An 18,132-nucleotide genomic window follows, 5' to 3' on the forward strand; every position below is an offset into this window, starting at 1 on the left:
TCTAAAGACAACCACCAACGGCAAGCAGACAGCAACAACATGGCTCCATTTAGGGTGCGTTTGATTGGTCATTAATTTTTTTTTTATTTTTTTAATTATTAAAAAATAAAAATTAAAAAATAATATTTGATAATATTATAAAAATTAAAAATTTAAAAAATTACTTTATATGTAAAGTAAATTTTTTTTATTTTTTAAAATTTATTTTTCTATTTTTTTTACTTCCCCACATCTAAAATGTCAAATTAAAAAATAAAAAATCCGAACCCTTCTCTCTCATCGAGCTCTTCACCTCCCCACTCCCTTCTCCCTTCCCTTCTAAATCCTTCTCTCTCGTCGAGTTCTTCATCTGCCATGTCTAAACGTTATTTTTTGCTTTATAACAACATAATTACCAAACATATTTTTTATTTTTTTATTTTTATTTAATAATAAAAATAATAAAAATCAAAAATAATTTTTAAAAATCAAAAATAAAAAAGCATAACCAAATGCACCCTTAAATTATTAGTTGTTCGCCTTCCTCCTCTTACGATGGGAGGCAACTGCTAGCTCAGGACGTCGTTCCTTGGTTTTACATCTACCTTACCTTATTTAGAGAAATTAAGGGGCGTGTGCGTGCGTGCGTATGTGCGCGTATGTGTGCGTGAGAGAGAGAGAGAGAGAGAGAGAGAGAGAGAGAGAGAGAGGAGTTTCACATGCAGATCTACAGAGGTTTTTTAGGGTTTAGTTTGAGGTTATTCACCAAGCGGTGAGCAGATCCCAGCATGATATCAAGGATCCTACATGGATGGAAAGATGAGGCAAGTTCGTTCACTGAAACAAAGTACAGAACATTACCGTCCACCGTCCTCCAGAAATTAAAACTGTTCGATGATTTCGCCAGGTGTGTTTACGCTCAGGTGTATTTGAGCTTTATGTCTTTCTGCTATACCAAAAAAAGGAAAAAGAGATGAAATAAGCTTCTTTTTTTTTTTCTTAAGAAAGGTGCAAGCCTAATCAACTATGAAAGTGAAGTGTAATCAAACCCAGACTTATATACAACTCCAAGAAAACTTATCCAACTCAGCGAGTTGAGACCCTCAAAGGTTAGATAAAGTTAGCTTTGAGTGATTCAAGTCTCAAGTTAAAGCGCACACAATTCAGCATCGGCAAGTTAAAGGCACTCTTGCTGCTAGTTTTTATCCTTTATACCGACTTCAAACATCTAAGACTACTTATAGTGCTTGTCTTTACGTGCATGGGTTTTTTTTTTCTTTACTTGAGGTCAAAATGTGTAGCAATTTAGATTTAACTACCCTTTCAGGAGGTAAATATATATATAAATATATATAAATAAATAAATAAATAAATAAATAAATAAATATATATATATATATATTTTGTAAGCCAGAATCATTAAGTCAATCTAAAAGAAAATACATCCATAAGCATCTGAAAATAAAATATCTAATAATTCAGAAGAAATATCTCTTACAGTCATCCATAGAGTAGATCCCCTATATGATCAGCAATATATTCTTTGTTAAATCTAGTCTTTTTCAACTCTTACTCTTCCATATTTCTCTTGTTAGTTGCTATGAGGTTAGGATGGAAGAGTCTCTAATGCAAGAGTGGACATATAAGAATGCCATGACCTGCCATTTTTGGCCGTGACTGCACCATGTGGCATAAAATAAACCACGTTCATGAGTTAATCCACTCACCTAGCATTCAGTGTGATTCCCACTGCTGTCACCATTCCATCAGCCATGAAAGGAGGTTTTTTTATATTTTTATTCCTCTCCATTGTGCCTGGATTTTATGGATGTCTAACAAGGCCAAATATAACCAGATACATGAAGAGCACCCTCAGTCTGATAGCCAAGGACAGAGTTCAGATGAAGAAAGATAACATCCTACACAGCAGATTGAACTAAATTATAAAAAAAAATAAAGATAAAAATGAGAAAGTTCATTTAACTTAGAGTTGACATCCTTTTACGTGATATATCTGATAAAGTCTAAAGTAAAAGATCCTTCTCTTCAATGATGATATTGATATGGAAAGCACTCTCTAACAGCCATTTTATGTGAAACAATTCATGAGAACAAGTATAAAATAATGTCATAGAATGATATAGCATCAAAGCTTGCTGGTTGGAGCACCAACACGTGATGTCCTTGACTTCTTCTCTACGACCCTTGATAGCTCTTTAACTTCCTCCTTCGGGATGTGCCGAGGGTGGCTTAGCCAGAAGCCTCCATCAACAACCATAGTAGTTCCATTAACATATTTACCTTCAAAAGAAAATTAAGAAAGGAAAAGATTATGAGCCCAAGAATATAAGATATGGCAAGGAAAAAGAAGAGTACGCAAGAATGAAAACATATCCAGATATGAAGATGAACACACAAAGAGCTAGTAAATTTATGTAGACTGGTTATGCTACTAAAACATTAAGGTTGCTTTCGTATGTAACCATTATGAGGTACCAATACGTAGCTGAGAATGACATAACGACCACTGCAGCTAATATCACCATATGATTTTTATAAGAGAACAATTCATCGCTCATCAGTAACCAATCTTTTGGTATCGACCATTAGAGTTGAAAAGGAACCGATAAACCCCATCAATAGGGTTCCATCAATATTGAATACACCATCCAAGCTAACTGTTCAGTCACTAAAGACCCAGGAAAAACATCAGGTGCAAATGCCTCAAGAAAAAAGTGAAGCATACAACTGATTTGCGCCCAAAACAATCTGACACTCAGAGCATAATGGAATGATGAGTCCAAGTAAACACCTATTCCAGCTCCCTTGTATTTCTAGAGAGAAAGAGAAGCCCAGCATCCAGTTCGCAAGAGCCAGCATGGTACATTAATATTGCATTGTGTTAACACCAGCATTTCAAATATGCTAGGATTTCTTATTTCTTCTGGCATGTTATACTGATGCAAAGCTGGTTATGAATAAAGAATGCTAATTAATTTATCATGCAGTTAGTTTTGCTGGCTGATTTGATGCATGTTTTCAGCAAATAACGACTTTCAATGTCTAACTACAGCAAAAACAATTCAAAAGTTATTTCAGATTTGATATTTTTCAAACTTCACCTGTATAAGACAGAAATCAACAGATATTAGACTAGGAAAAGCAAGGTAAGGAGAGTGGAGAAATTAGAGGAATGAGAGGACTGTGAAAGATAGAGAGAGGCCAGTGTTCCTATGTCAACATAGTAACTCTTCCACAAAAGCTAATCTCCATTTCTTCTGTACATCCAGACCTCAACACCCTTTTGTTCATCTAATTGACTGCAAATCAAAAGCCTGCTACAAAACTCTGATGGAAACTAATTAGAGCTTAATCAAGATGGCGAAGGTCCTTACTAAGAGGGCTGATTGGTAACTTATTAGTTGCTTGAGTCCTTCTAGGACTCTTCCAAGAACAAGCTTTTAGTGACCAGCTGCCACATTGGGTTACTCATGAGTTGCCTAAGTTGAGTCCTTTCCGGACTCTTTAAATAACAAGCTTTTGGAACGCTCATAGGCATAAGTTGCTGGCATGGAGCTCTTACAGATTTCATAAACTTCAGAAGCAGCAAAACGAGGGGTTGGGTAGGGACTAATGGCCTTACTGATGTCATTGTGGAAAGCATTGGGACAGCAGTGACACTGGGTCACCACAAAGTAGAAAGGTGTTGAAATCCTGAATCCCCCTCCACCCCTGCCCAAACCCCCCTCCCCACTTCTTCTTTTTCAATAACTCACTAGTTAAGTAATGGTGGCAAGTCAGCATCTTTTAAATGCTCTAAAATCCATATAAAACCTATATGTGTCAATTATACATGGGCTATGCAGTAGATCGGCCATGTGCAGCCATGCAACCAAGACTTCTCCCTCTTCAGAAGGAATATTGACTAATCAGATCTAGGTTCTCAAAACTGACATTCTTGGGCATTCAAAACCCCAAAGATAGATGCCTAAAAATAAAATACAAGATGAAAATAAGGTAGAATGAACTAATAGAGAGAGTAAAATAGCACAACTTGAGGCTCATGAAAGGCTTACAAAGCAGCTCTTCATCGGGCTTCCTTTACCACAAAAGTCAAGCAAAAGGTGCTAGAAGAACTGGATCTCTGTAGCTTTTAACCACACCAGATATAACAGAAGTTTTCCTTTTTTTCCCCTTAACTAGGCTGTTGCCCATTGTTTCCTAACAGAGCATAGACATGACTAGAACACTCAAAAATGTTTTCTGACCCATCTGTTAGCCTGCATCATACCCTTGACATGCACATTACACTATTATAAGTAATCTAGAACATGAACCAACATATGAGTACTGCATGTTTAACAAACAATCACAGATAAAAGAGATTGACAAAAAATTGAGGAGTTTTGGGGAAAAAGATATACAAGATACCAAGAACACCCAAATGATAGATGTTGTGTTTTTGGACCACATGATAACCCACATTGGCATGTGAAGTAGATATTACTCTGATACATAATGACACTGGACAATATCAAAGAAAAAAACATGCTTGAATAAGGGATGGATGTGCACCACAGCATGGCAAGAGATCGACCAGCACTTGTATGTTCAGCTAACTATGTGATAGAGACCCAAGCATGGACCTAAGTGCCAGTCAGCACAGCACGGCAAGGATGACACATGCCATAAATTCTTTATTGGCACATAAGACAAGCCACAGTTCCTAATTTGTGCTAGTACTCAGCATCATCCATGCCAATCTGGGCCAAGCATACCAACTGGCATGGCTTACAGACACAGAATGGTGTGTACTGTTCCCATGCAAAGCCAACAGACCTTTGGCATTCAATACTTGCACCCTTGGACCTAATCCCTAATTGCCTGCAAATATGTGCTATTTTTGCTGTTTGCACCTAACTTATGGCATCATAATTTTAAGTAGTTGTATTAGCATTTGAAGCCACCAAAAGGTTGAAGTGCTTATAAGATCTCTTACTCACCCTTCAATCACATGTCAAACAAAACAAATGCAAAGACACATTCTTTCTTAGATAAGCAAGCTTCCACCTGTTTTAATTCTCATTACTGCAAGACAAGGTTTGCAATTTTAACTGTAACATACCATCTTGAATCCATGTCATGCCACAGATCAACATAGAGTAATTTTCACTTCGGTGAGCTGTGAGTAGATAAGTTAGACCTGCTAAGTGCAGTACTGCATCACAAAATGAATGATAAAGGTTGAAACACAAAATATCAGATCTTGTTGCCAAAGTTGTCAACTGACTTTGAGCATGCAGTCCAACCCAAGGAAGGCTGAACCAGTACCAGCTGGCATGCCGGTTGCCAGCCGGTATGGTACAGCACCATACCGCATCATACCGACAATAAAAAAATAAAAAAAAAATCCCACTGAATGACACTAAAAAGAAAAGGAAACAGAGCCGAACCAGACCGTTTCCATGCCAGTTCGGCTCTGTACGGGCCAAATCGGGCGGTTGGGTCCAATTTGGCAAACCATGGTCCAACCTTTTCTAACCTTACTTGTTGTTGGATAGCAAATAAAACTTTAGTTTGCCAAAAGTGTCTCAAGTGAAAAGTAAACTATTAATAAATTTTGAGGGTATAATTTTTTTTCTAAACAAGGAAATTTAAACATTACGGCAGTTATACGTTTATCCTTAAAATGGGGAGAATTTTCACCTCAAACATTGACTGAAAATTGGATGACATTGAGATCATGAAAATCAAAGATGTTCAGTTATAAACTATATGCAGAAAATTAAAGTAGAGTAAAAGGAACAGCAGATGGTGCATAAAGTCAGACTAGGTTACAACCTGCATTAGAAGCCAGGTACAGAGCAGCCATCGCTATATCCCATTTCTCTCCAAATTTAAATAGAGGCATGTATTCTCGTGTTTTAGACGTCATCTCTTCTGGGTAAAGCTTTCTTAGTCCAGGAGTGCCTTCTATTGGTCCTGGTGCAATCCCGTTGACCCTTATATCATAATCAGTACCCCATTCTAGGGCCAACGACCTCGTAATACTATCAACTGCTGCCTGTCAAAGCAGAATATCACAATATATATTGATACAAGTAAATCATTTACACAAATAATGTTAATACACCTTGGCTGCAGACAGATGAATTTGGTACCAAGATGCCGTATAGTGCAGAGTTGCACTTATGTTCAGAATAAGGCCACTGGTAGAAGGATCTTTTCCAGGCCCTCCTCTTTTTAGATACTTTAGAGCTTCATGACACATTGTATAAGTGCCAACAGAATCAATGTCCAGCACTGTAAATTGGAGCAAAAATGACCATTCAATTAGCACTGTTCTAAAGCTAGAATTTCCAAAGTTTTCAAGTTCAAAGATATCAACAATATAAGTTAATCAAAGACACAACCCACAAGGATTTTTTAATGACTGCAAGAAAACAGGCATAATCATATTCATAATCACTGCCTTTTATCCAACCCAGTTGGGATCAGCTTTCTAAATCCTGTTCCTTGATCCATTACAGCACACTACATTGTCGACATTAGGGACAACAATGTGCTGGGCTAGCTGGAGCAGCCTGATCAAAAAACCAGGCCCAAGCTCAAGAGTTAGGCCCTAAAGTCCGGTTGGGGCCAAAAGCTAATGAAGCCCAAATAAATCAGGGCCAAAATCAGGTTTGAACAGTCCATGAAAATTGACTTATCCAAAAGTGAGTCCACCCTGGCCCAAAAATACCCGTGTTCGACCAAGTTCAAGCTTGGCATTCTAGGCCAGATTATGTTACTTGGACCTTTTGATTCAGCCTGAAGAACCCACACCCGACACTTGAACATGTACATTGCTGCAGCACTTGGACATGGCTCCCTAAGGAGTAATGCTTGGATATTGAAATGATCCAACACTTAGACACACACTCACACCCCACACATAACCCAAGTTCATGTAACATAGAGGCCAAATTCCTGCAGACCAGGCTTAAGGCTGAGGATTTAACCCCAGGCTAAATTAGGCCCTAGCATTTCACACCTATAGACAATCCTTGTTAAGAACCAATTAGGTTTTTTGACAGATTAAGAAATCAAAATGTTGCAGACAATTAAGACTCTGATGTTTTAACTTGGTGCAAAGTTGATCGACACAGAAGCATAAAGAAAGACATCCTCCTGAAACATATTCAAGATCTGCTAGACAACCTCAATGTGGTGCAGATGGTGTCTACCTGTTCGGAACCCATTTGGTGATAAATCCTCTGGCGATGAAAGAAAATTGCCTGCCGCCCCATTAACAAGAATATCAAGCTTTCCAAAATGTCTAACTGTTGTTTCAATTACCCTGGTTGCATCCTCCCGCTTACGAACATCCCCCTCAAGCCCAATTGCCTGCAAGTCATATTGAGAATAACATTACTTGACATGTAATGAACTCAACGATTTGATCAAACAACCTGCTAACTACTCAGGATAATTTCAATGTAGTAAGGTATTCTACCATGTTCTGCATATAAAGTCAGCATAGCATGTGGAACTTTGGCTCATTAAAGCACCTAGATCACATAGAGCTCATTGCAAATCTTGCATATCATACTTCAGGAGAGAAACAGGACATACAACAAGGCTCAATAAGGGTAGACTCTGCCCATATAAAATCAGAATAGCATGAAGAGCTTTAGGTCAATAAAGCACCTAGATCACATAGAGCTCATTGCAAGTCTTCCATATCATACTTCAGGAGAGAAAAACATACTCGTAAGGGTAGTTTCCTCCCAGTTGGAAGCTGCTTATATGACAGCCCTCAATCACCAGGTGAGGGCTAAAATGGCAAATGGTAGACAACAGAAAAGCATGTGAAATTTTGTATTGCAAAATTCAAATGCTGTATTGAATTAATAAACCCAGTACGAAGTTCTTTTATTTAATTATTGGAGCAGTTCTTGGTATCAATTATAATTTTGTAAACAGTGACAAACTAATATAGGAAAAATCAACTTAGTAATTTAAAGTATAAGATCCCCTTCTTATAATCTAAATCATATCTTATTCATATGTAATTAGAACACATATCCAACTCATAACTTAAGTCCTCATGAAATATGTATACACCGTCTGATCAAAAAGTAACTATTATCAGCCAAATCACACAACTTGAACATCAAGTCTCCAAACTATTTTCAGTTCCATTTTCTTGGTATGGCAGCTAGGTATGAAAGTGGATCGGATTGGTTTGGGTACTAGCACAACCCAAATATAATCCATATCTGAATCAAGTCAAAAAATTGATTTCAAGCCTAATCTATTACCATTTTGGTCAGATTTGATCAGGTCCAAAACGTACTCTATAAATCCATCAGGACAAATCAGGTCAGGAATGATCCAAAAATAAACCATAAAAACATGTATATATTAGTTATTTAATTATATGATAAACATATTATACAAAAAAATAATAACTAAACAACATGTAGACATTATTAACAAGTCATTTTGCATAAGATATGATTGAAAACCAAGTATAAATTGTAATCAACAACACAAATTGATGATGAACTGGTGAAAAGTTATTATTAGAAACAAAGTAATTTCTCAAATTCAAGATTGTGAAATTTAAAGTGTGTTTGTTGAGTCAATTTGGTCAGTTCAGTTTGAGACATGATACTTAGGGATCCAAATCCAATCCATATTCAAAAGGTCATACTTTTATGTCCAAGCCTAATTTAAACAACTTTGATTAGGATCAGAGTGGAACTTTCTCAAGTTGAATCTGGAACAGAAGTAGCTCAATTTAATCCACTTCCAGCCCTAATGGAAGATTCACTTCATATTTCAACTTTATCAATTGTAACAAACTTTGGGTCTCTATGGGGCCACCTCTAAGCTGAACCTCCAACTTTACTCTCTCTCTCCCTCCCTCCCTCCCCGCCCACCCCCCCCGCCCTCTCTCAGCATGGAAAAATCTTTATCATTTTGGAGGTGATGATTTTGCAGAGGCCTGTGAGCTTTTATTCAGTCAGTTTCTTCTGTCTACCTGATTGTCTGTTCTAATTTTTATTTTACATCAGACTAGGCTTGTCTAGAAAAGTTTTAACATTTGGAGCAAACTTTGAGCATGTCCAACGTTTTAAGTGGAAGAAGCCATAGCCGCCCAGGCACCTCACTTATGTCATGTTTGAGTATACAGGATGAGATTGCCTCATGAACTAGTTGCAAACTTGACCAGGTTGGAACCTCCCATCAACTTAGCACATCTTATTTGAAATGATAATGTTTCATTTTGGATCATAAATATAATTTAGCAGTTCTTCCCTTGTTTTGAATGTATTATTCTTGGGCCACCTTGAACTCTAGGAACCAACCAAGTGCCTAGGCACTAGGCAGCTCTTGGCTGCCCTTCGGTTTGTTTTAACATTAAATACATATCACTTTTGTACTCATGTCCAAACTACCTTTCTATCTACATCTAGAGTGCATGAATACATCAAATTGTATATTGTGTTCGTCTCAAATACAGATAATCCTCAAAAATAGTATTTCGGATGCTTAATTTGAGCATCTTATGTGAAACCAAAAAGAGACTCAAGAAACCACACAATAAGCAGTCCAACCAACTAACCAACCAGCCAGTTGGAATATACTGATTTCAATGAAATTTGTATTGCCTCTAAAGTAGATGTTTATTATTATACATACAGCATGCAGAAAGAAGCATCTTAAATATGTATTCTTGCTATCAATAAACATCTATAAACACAAGATCAACAAATTAAATATTAGAAAACATATACAGCATAAGAAGATCAACTATAACAAGATATATCAATTCATATTGCAGCAAATTAATTGATGCACTGTGATATAGAACCACACATATTATATTATTCATACCTGCACTCTGAACTTCAGTAGTCTCATAATAACATGGTTGAAGTCCACATTTTAGTTCTACGTGCAAAATTGAGATCGCAATATAGAATTAACACCAGCCATAGGAATTTAAAGCAGAACCATTAAAGTGCTAACCATAACCATCATCCATGGTTGTAGAAAATATTTAGTAAGCCCATCTTCTTTGTTGCTGAAGGCTGTTGTGTCTCCATTACATCTTTTAAATGTGAGTTTGACAAAGACAAACAAATGGTAAAAGACATCACTGAATTCAAGTGATTTATTCTATAAATAAAGATGTGAGATTTTTGTGTTATAGTATCTGAGCAGGTGCACTGACATGTCAAGTGGTCCCCAAGTAATACAAATAAAGAAGTCATGGATTTTGGAATCAAATGGAATCAACAAGCTTGAGGGTGGCATAGGCAAAAGCCTCAGAGATGTCTGGCCCTTCACCTGGGTTGCAGACATCTGAAAATGCCCTCGTTCCCTTCCCAATAGCAGACATAGCAGTGTTTCTTAATTCCCTTAGTGAGGAGCTCTTTTGTAATAACATATAGCTGCAGGGTGGCCATAGAAGGGGAAGCTCGAGGAGCTTCTCCTATGAAGTAATGCAACAACTAGAGAGGAAGGGATCCAAGGTTGTGGAAGTGGCAAGAAAAGATACAGAGGTGTAGGGAGGGACTAGTCGGAAGGAGGCACATGACAAGTGTTTGATGAAAGTTTCGACCTGAAATTTGAGAGGTGAAGCAAGATCAAATTAGAGAAAGGTGGCATGAAACATTCTTAAACTCAGCAGAGTTTATTTGGTTTGTCTTCCAGAGATTAAGGTGATTGACCTACCTTACACATTTCTTCACAGTGTTGGAGGGGGATGATTTCAGACAGGTTATGAGATGACTGTCTCTGGAGCGTGAGGGAAGATGTGAATTCAAAGATGCATGTGTGTCTCAGCAAGGTATAGGGATGATTCCATTTCAAAATGGAATTGGTGAACTTGGAAGACAGCTTCAGATGAATTTTGACATCGTCGTATGGGCCAAACAAGAGGGGGATGCATGAGGATTTTTGCAAGGAGATGATTGACATCAGACTGTCTTTCATTGTTTTGTGGGTGGTGGCCCAAGATTTCAGTTTCATCCAATTCTCACATGAATAAAGTTAGTGTCAGTGCACAAAGAGGGACATCAGTAGATTCAACAATACTTATTTGATCCTTGAACCTGGTTGATCTCCTTATCGTGGGTAGCCAATATTCCTCGCCTTTGAATGGAGCTTGTCTTGAAGCAATAGGAAATAAAGCAATTAAACAGTTTCCTAGCTTTCAACACAATTGGTAGCAAAATGCCCGCCTTTGTTGGTTACTTGGGAATAGCAGCACCTTAATAACATGCACATCCCATTCTCATGGCTAATGATAGGTACAAACCAAACATGGCTTTCAAATTTGAGTAGGCCTGGACCAAATCATCGAGTTTTTATGACACAGCATGGGACTAGAAGGTGGTGAATGGAATCAAATAGCAGGAGCTGGCTATACTTAGGAGGCTTCAAAGTTGGTTCCAGGTTGGAATAAAAATTATCCTGAGAATTTCCCAAAAGATGGAGCTATTAAATATAATCACCTAGCTAGATACTGGAGACAAAGCTCTCTCAGCAGATAGAATCAAGATGAACATTAACATGTTACTGTAAATACCTCATAATGGTACCAAAGACCTAGAATGCTACAATCAAAAGATGGGACACCTAATACCATTTTTCCCCATCAAATTGTGAATGGGAGGTGATGGAGCAACTTCTATCACTGTCTGCAAAATAGAAGGACCTTGGTGGAGGAAATTTTGGACATAAAGGAGATGATCACTGGTTACTTCACATGGGTATTTGACTATATTCGAACCTAGAACTCATTAGAGAAACAAAACCAAAATATGTAGAGGCCATAAACATCAAATTCTCTATGGCGAGAAAGCACTGGACCAGATGGCAGATGGCTTCCCTCTCTTATGTCACCAAAGATACTGGGTGGTAGTCAGAGTTAACCTAGAATACTTATTTGTTGTTTTTGGCATAATCCGTCAAACATCGATAGAATCAATTGTGCACATGTGGTGAAGGTTCTGAAAGTTAGGTTGGCTAGCACTATTCCAGAATTTAGTTCAAGTAGTTTGCCTGATGGGATATTTAACATAGTGGCATCTAGACTCAAGATCATTATTGGGGATTTAGTTTCCCATACCAAAAAATGCCTTCATTCCTGACTAACATATATTGGGCAACTATGCTTGTGTGGAGGAGATTATTTTGGACTACAAGAAGAGCAATAAGGGTTTTGAACAAACTTATCACATACTAGATTGTACATATTTAGAAGAGTTGTTGAGGGCTCAAGGTTTTGGTAGCAGGTGGATCAGTGGAGCCATGATCACCATTACATAAAACAAGCTGTTGGCGGTGATCAATAAGAAAATCAATGAGGCAGTTTTTACCACGTGAGGTATCCGGTGCAGCACAACTTTCCCTCTTCTTTTCATTTTCAGTGATAGAATTATTACACCATGAACTTTATAAGGCAATTGACCATACACTAATAAAGGTTTGGGTGACTAGTCGATCTATGGAGCAGTGCTAAATTTTCAGTTAACTAAATAGCATAATAATATTGTGCAGGACCAAGGAAATAGATTAAAAATAGTAGGCTTCCTCTTTGGACTGTTTTAAGGGAATTTCAGATCTCTCCATCAGCTATTAGAAGAGCCTCTAAGTGTTGACAAAGGACTAGTCAAGCAATGGATGATTCTTGGACCACTTGATAAATTTCTACCGACAATCCTTCCTTACCGAATATTTAGGTCTTCCCTTGTTTGAAGGAAAACTCAGCAAAAGGGTATCAATGCCTCTAGCAAAGGTCAATTGCTGGTTAGCTAGTTGGAAATCCAAGCTCCCTTTATATGAGTATCGGCTCACGTTGGTGACTTCAATTCTTGATGTCCAGCTGCTCTGTCTTTTTCTTTCTTCCAAAGTAGATATTGGAATGGTTTGAAAGCATCTAACAGGACTGTTTTTTTAGACAATCTGAGAGAGGCATGGTCAAATGGGAGGCTGCCAAGATAGATGGTAGCTTGCAAGTCTTAGAGCCTATTTGGATGATTGAGCTGAAAATCTTATGAAATTCGTTGGTTGGACCGATACAACTAGCAAAATCATAGGATTACAGACTGGACTAGGCCTATATTCATAAATACCTAGAAATAGCTTTGGAGTGGGCCAGCACGAATCCCATGAAAAGGAAAAAAGGCCTTAACCTAATAGCATGCCTGTAATACTAGGATTTTGCTAGTTATACTGACCCAACCCATAAATCTCATAGGATTTTCAATCCAATCATTCAAACAAGCCCTTAGGAATCAATGTGGGCTAGACATCCCCAACATACATGAACATGATTGGTCCAACCTCACCAAATAGCCATGGTGCCACTAAATGACATCACTATAGCAATGAGTGGTGTGAAGGGCCCCTACTCTAGGTTGAAGCTATCTGACTTCAGGTTTTGGCTATCTACAAGCCTCACCTTTTTTAGAGGGATGTGCTGAAAACATCATCAGCATTCTTCGTCTTCTTTACAAGTGAACCAATATGCTCCTTTTTCTGGCTAATCAAATGGATTGATGCCCCTTCTCTTGCTATTACATTCCAGCTAGTCTGCTACTTGACATGGAAATACAGAATTGGTAGTGCATGGCCGAGTATCAGATAGGTTAGGACAAAAAAGGGAGCTTTGGGATCCAAAATTTAGTCAAACACTCTAGCTGAAAATGCATATCTCTACAACCAGTTCAACTTACTGCCTCCTCCTTCAGTCTTAAAAAGGAGCAAGGTTTGGCATTTTGACATAAGGAGATTTTTACTAGTAGCAGGTTTCTTAACAATGAGGTAGAGGGTGGATGGCTTCTTTGCCCTTCAGCTAAACATCTTTGGAAAGGAGGTACAACATTAAAGGTTAAGGTTTTCTTATGGTTGCTGCTAAAAATAAAAATGGTACATTGACGACAGTGCACAACCTTAGAGAAGGGAATTAAGTGGGCAGGCATGTGCATATGCTGTGTAAGAGCTGTCCAAAGACAGTGGAGCATCTTATCCTTCAATTTCAGTTTGTCTAACACCTCTGTTTCACCATCAAACCATCAAACACCTCCTTAAGGTGAGGGAATACACATATACTGAAAGGACATTTTGGTCAAGTTGGAGGGTGAAACGAGTGTCCAAGTAAAGCCAAGCCGATTGGGATTGGATGGTGGCTGCGATGGCATGGTTGACTCGCAAAAGTAGAATACTTGTATCTTCCTATAAAATGAGGCCTTCGACCTCAATGTGCTTTGGTCAATGTAATTTTTGCAAGCTCCAAGTTGGGGACAACATCGAAGAAGAGAAAGAAAAAACTTCCTATTTTGTTCACTAAGTAATCATCCCTAGGTGTGCAATTGAGTGCAGTGGATCTCATCTCTTAATTCTTTGGTATGGTTAAGACTTTATGATAGGTTGGGAAGTGGGGCTTTTGGTTGATGTTTCTACGGCTCCTATTTTTGTGGATGAGTCCAGGTTGTTCCAAGTAGGGCTCACTAGGTGTGCAATTGAGTGCGGTGGATCTCATCTCTTAATTCTTTGGTATGGTTAAGACTTTATGATAGGTTGGGAAGTGGGGCTTTTGGTTGATGTTTCTACGGCTCCTATTTTTGTGGATGAGTCCAGGTTGTTCCAAGTAGGGCTCACTAGGCCTTCTTTCCCAGGCTCCCTCTTCTTTTTCTCTTTCCCCGCTTCTTTTCTGTGCTCTCTTTCTTTCATTTGGGAAGTTCATTTCTACTGATATTTACCATCTCATTTTCTTAATGAAGCAGTGGTGATCTAGTCACTGTGTCACTGTTGCTCACAAGAAGAAGAAGAAGAACAAAAGAGAGAATCAATTTCCAATTTTGCAATTATAGCACCAAATTTTTGTACTATTAACTTTTGAATGCAGAAAGTGAAGGACTCAAGTGTGAGACCCTATAGAGGTAAGTGAGTGAAGAAAAATGGATCTTTAGAATTACAGCAAAAACAATGGGGGAAGATGTGGTTTATGTTAATTGAATAGGTAGCAACAATCTTCAAGATTTTAAAGAGAACCATGTACTAGAAGTGGTGCTGCAATGTCAGGATCCTGACAATAATCAATACAAAGAGCAACCTTACATGCTGATTTATTTTCTAGAGTATGTCAGCTTGCAACACCTGCACTTGCTTTTCACAGGTCTTACATAAACCATGTCTCCAATGTTGCCCTTATGATTACAATTCATATCTGCTGTTACCGCCTTAACACTTCCTGAATGCCTCGTGCATATGAAAGGCCTTGCACATCACCAATCATTCCATTTGACATAATGTTTGAATATACAGATTGAAGACTTGTTGAGTTAATTGCTGTTATCATGAAAGTAAAAAATGTAAAAAGATTTCTATGTTAAGACAATATCTGATACATCAGATCCTACTAAATGGGTAGTGCTTTTGGTGGTGCATAACCTTCACTTTTTTGTCCCGGTTGCTTCCACCTTATTTTGTTGATAATAAAATGGAGCCTCTTTTTTCACTCTTCTATAGTTCCCCCTGATTTTCATGAATATAATTTTTTACAGCCTACTTGAGAAAATTACAATTTGCAAGGGAAAAATAAATATCTGAAAATGATTCAATCACGAACAAAATATAGCAATAAATCACGGTAGTAAAATATGAAACATTTATAGGATGAATTCCTAATATAACAAAAAAGATCAGTTATAAAGATTATATGCATATAGAGGTACACAATCTGATCGGGATTACTCTAGTCCAAAAAAAATATGTGCCACTGCAAAGTTTTGGAAGCTTGCTGCACAGTTATGTTCATATTTCATGACTGGAAACCAGCTATTACCAATTAGACGAGCAATAAAACAAAGAGAAATAATTACTAAATTTTCATCCATCAAAATTGCTCTAATAGTCAAAACAGTTATCAATTATAGAATCACTCCCTTCAAAGTTTCAAATTTTAGGTAATTATCAACATTTTATAATAAAGGTCAACTTTATCAAAATTAGATCAGTTACAACTTACACACCATGAAACACATAGATCATCCAACGAAAGCCAATTCATCGCAACAAAAATCAATTTTCTAAAGTCAAAGGACACCAAGCTTGAAAAGATCACAAATTTGACGTCGAAGCAACCAGCAACCGTACCAGAAACATCAAAATTCATAAAAAAGATGACTCTTGACACGAATTCGAGAGAGAATCTGAGTAGAGGGGTTCACCTGAATCCCCTCCGATTGGAGGGCGGCGACGGCAGCGTCGAGGACGTTGCGCCGGCGGCCCATGATGGCGACGGCGGCGCCATGTCTCCCGAACTGGGTGGAGATCTCGAAGCCAATCCCTGACCCTCCTCCGGTTATCAAAGCCACATTCCCCTTCAGCAACTCCGGCTTGAACGGAGACTCCATGGAAGGTCTCTGTTCGTCTCTCTCTCTCTCGACTCTTTTGGCTTGAACGAGTGGTTGATTACTTGACTTAGCTATCAAATTAGTGGTTTTAACGGTAGGCAGGACGGTACGAACAGGAGTCGCGTCCACGACCACAAGGTAGTGCAACGTTTTTTCCTGGCACGAAATGTTACGCAAAAAGTATTGGTTTGACCAGGTCCATTGTATCATTTTTGGTTTTGGAACAAGACAGCCATTAAAATATATATATATATATATATATATATATATTAAACCGACAACTAGAAAAAAATTTCTGTTTTCATTTTAAAGTTAAAAAAAATTCTCTCTTCCAATTTAAAATAAAAACTACTCCCCATTTGAAACTTAAATTGAAAGGAGCTACTCAAATACGTTAAAATTATCAAATTATTCTTTTGATATTTAAACGGGCACGAACTCTTTTTCTCTCACCCTGGTCACCTAATGTCCACCGCGTACTCCCCGAACTTCCAATGCGATCGCGTGCCTCCCTGCTTCGCCACTCGTCTCCGACCGTTGATCCCCTCAAGTTGGTCCGCTCTCTTTCATCATTACCATCTAACACGATCCCCTTACATTATTGTTCTCCCCACCGGTGACCGCCTCCCTCTATCTTGTTGATCCTCCGTCAGTTGCCACCTCTTTCTATCACGCCGAAGGAGCATAGTCTTCGCTCTCCTGGTGGTGCTTCTGTCTCCCTCCATTACACCAGAACAATATCCATGCTTGGCAGTCGGTGCAAGAAATCTCAACCAGTAAGCATTGCCCTCAATTGAAACCCTAGAAATAGTTTAATTCAAATTTTTATTATTTATGATTGAATGAGCAATAATTCAAATTACATGCTCAATGATGCCTAATTGATACAAGTGAAAGGCAATTTATACTTCGTTGTGCATAATTTGTACACTGATATGCATATTTAGTACTTTCATATGGTTTCAGGACTTAGGATCCTTAAATAAAAAAAGAGAGTTATCTTTTCTACTAAATATTTTCTTATATATTACGTGTAATGTCAAGACCTCTATTGCGTTGTGCTACAGGTTTAAACTAAACGTAAGAGGACTGATTTATATAGCGGGAGGTTGGAGAGTAGATACTTTTCAAGTTCATTGTATTGAATGCTGAATGCTAAAAAGAAAGGGAAGAAGAGTATAAAGGAGTCAATCTTAGATGCACAAATGGAGCTTCTACAGAAGACATCATTTGCACACTTCCTTGATATCCCAGAGTTGTCTATCAGTCCAAATTGGTTGCATGTGCTTATCAAGCGGTTCGATGATCAAAGAGGTGTATTCATCGTCGGCAACAATTTAGAGCTGAAACTTGAAAATGATGAGCTCACCGTAATGCTTGGCCTCCCTCTCACCGGCCTACCAGTAGAACTTAACGAGGAGGAGGCACCCCTGAAAGGCAAAACATATAATGAATTGCTTGGGGGTTCTCGAGATAGGGGGCATAGAAACAATCTCGAGAAACTATTAAATTTTTATGTTCGCTCTAAAAGAGAAAAAGAGGTGAAAGCTTTGGTTTCTGTTTTCGTATTGGCTGTGTTGAATACGATAATTTTCCCCTTGTCTACAAAAGAAATGCCAAGATTTATACACCAATATATTGACCATGTTGACAAGTTGGATGAGTTCGATTGAGGGACGGCTGTTTATACATTTTTGATGGAGAACATAATATCCAGTCATCAAGTGATATATGA

The 18,132-nt window shown here is 38.1% G+C and overlaps 1 protein-coding gene across 2 annotated transcripts; it reads right to left on the reverse strand.

The window, feature by feature from the left end:
- Positions 1–1,380: 1,380 nt before the first annotated feature.
- Positions 1,381–16,467, reverse strand: LOC105059878 (peroxisomal 2,4-dienoyl-CoA reductase [(3E)-enoyl-CoA-producing]). 2 transcript variants are annotated; one of them, XM_073244579.1, is made up of 6 exons: positions 16,212–16,467; positions 7,206–7,365; positions 6,113–6,282; positions 5,821–6,043; positions 2,124–2,280; positions 1,381–1,898 (listed from the first exon to the last, which is right to left on the reverse strand). In XM_073244579.1, the coding sequence occupies exons 1-5, from the start codon at positions 16,395–16,397 to the stop codon at positions 2,126–2,128; spliced, it is 894 nt and encodes a 297-aa protein (XP_073100680.1). In that variant the 5' UTR covers positions 16,398–16,467; the 3' UTR covers positions 1,381–1,898; positions 2,124–2,125. The 2 variants fall into 2 exon arrangements, with proteins under 2 accessions (XP_073100680.1, XP_073100679.1); XM_073244578.1 differs by having other exon boundaries at positions 1,381–2,280; positions 16,212–16,465.
- Between the last annotated feature and the right edge of the window lie 1,665 nt (positions 16,468–18,132).

This window comes from Elaeis guineensis, chromosome 10, assembly GCF_000442705.2.
Source record: "Elaeis guineensis isolate ETL-2024a chromosome 10, EG11, whole genome shotgun sequence".
NCBI lineage: Eukaryota > Viridiplantae > Streptophyta > Magnoliopsida > Arecales > Arecaceae > Elaeis > Elaeis guineensis.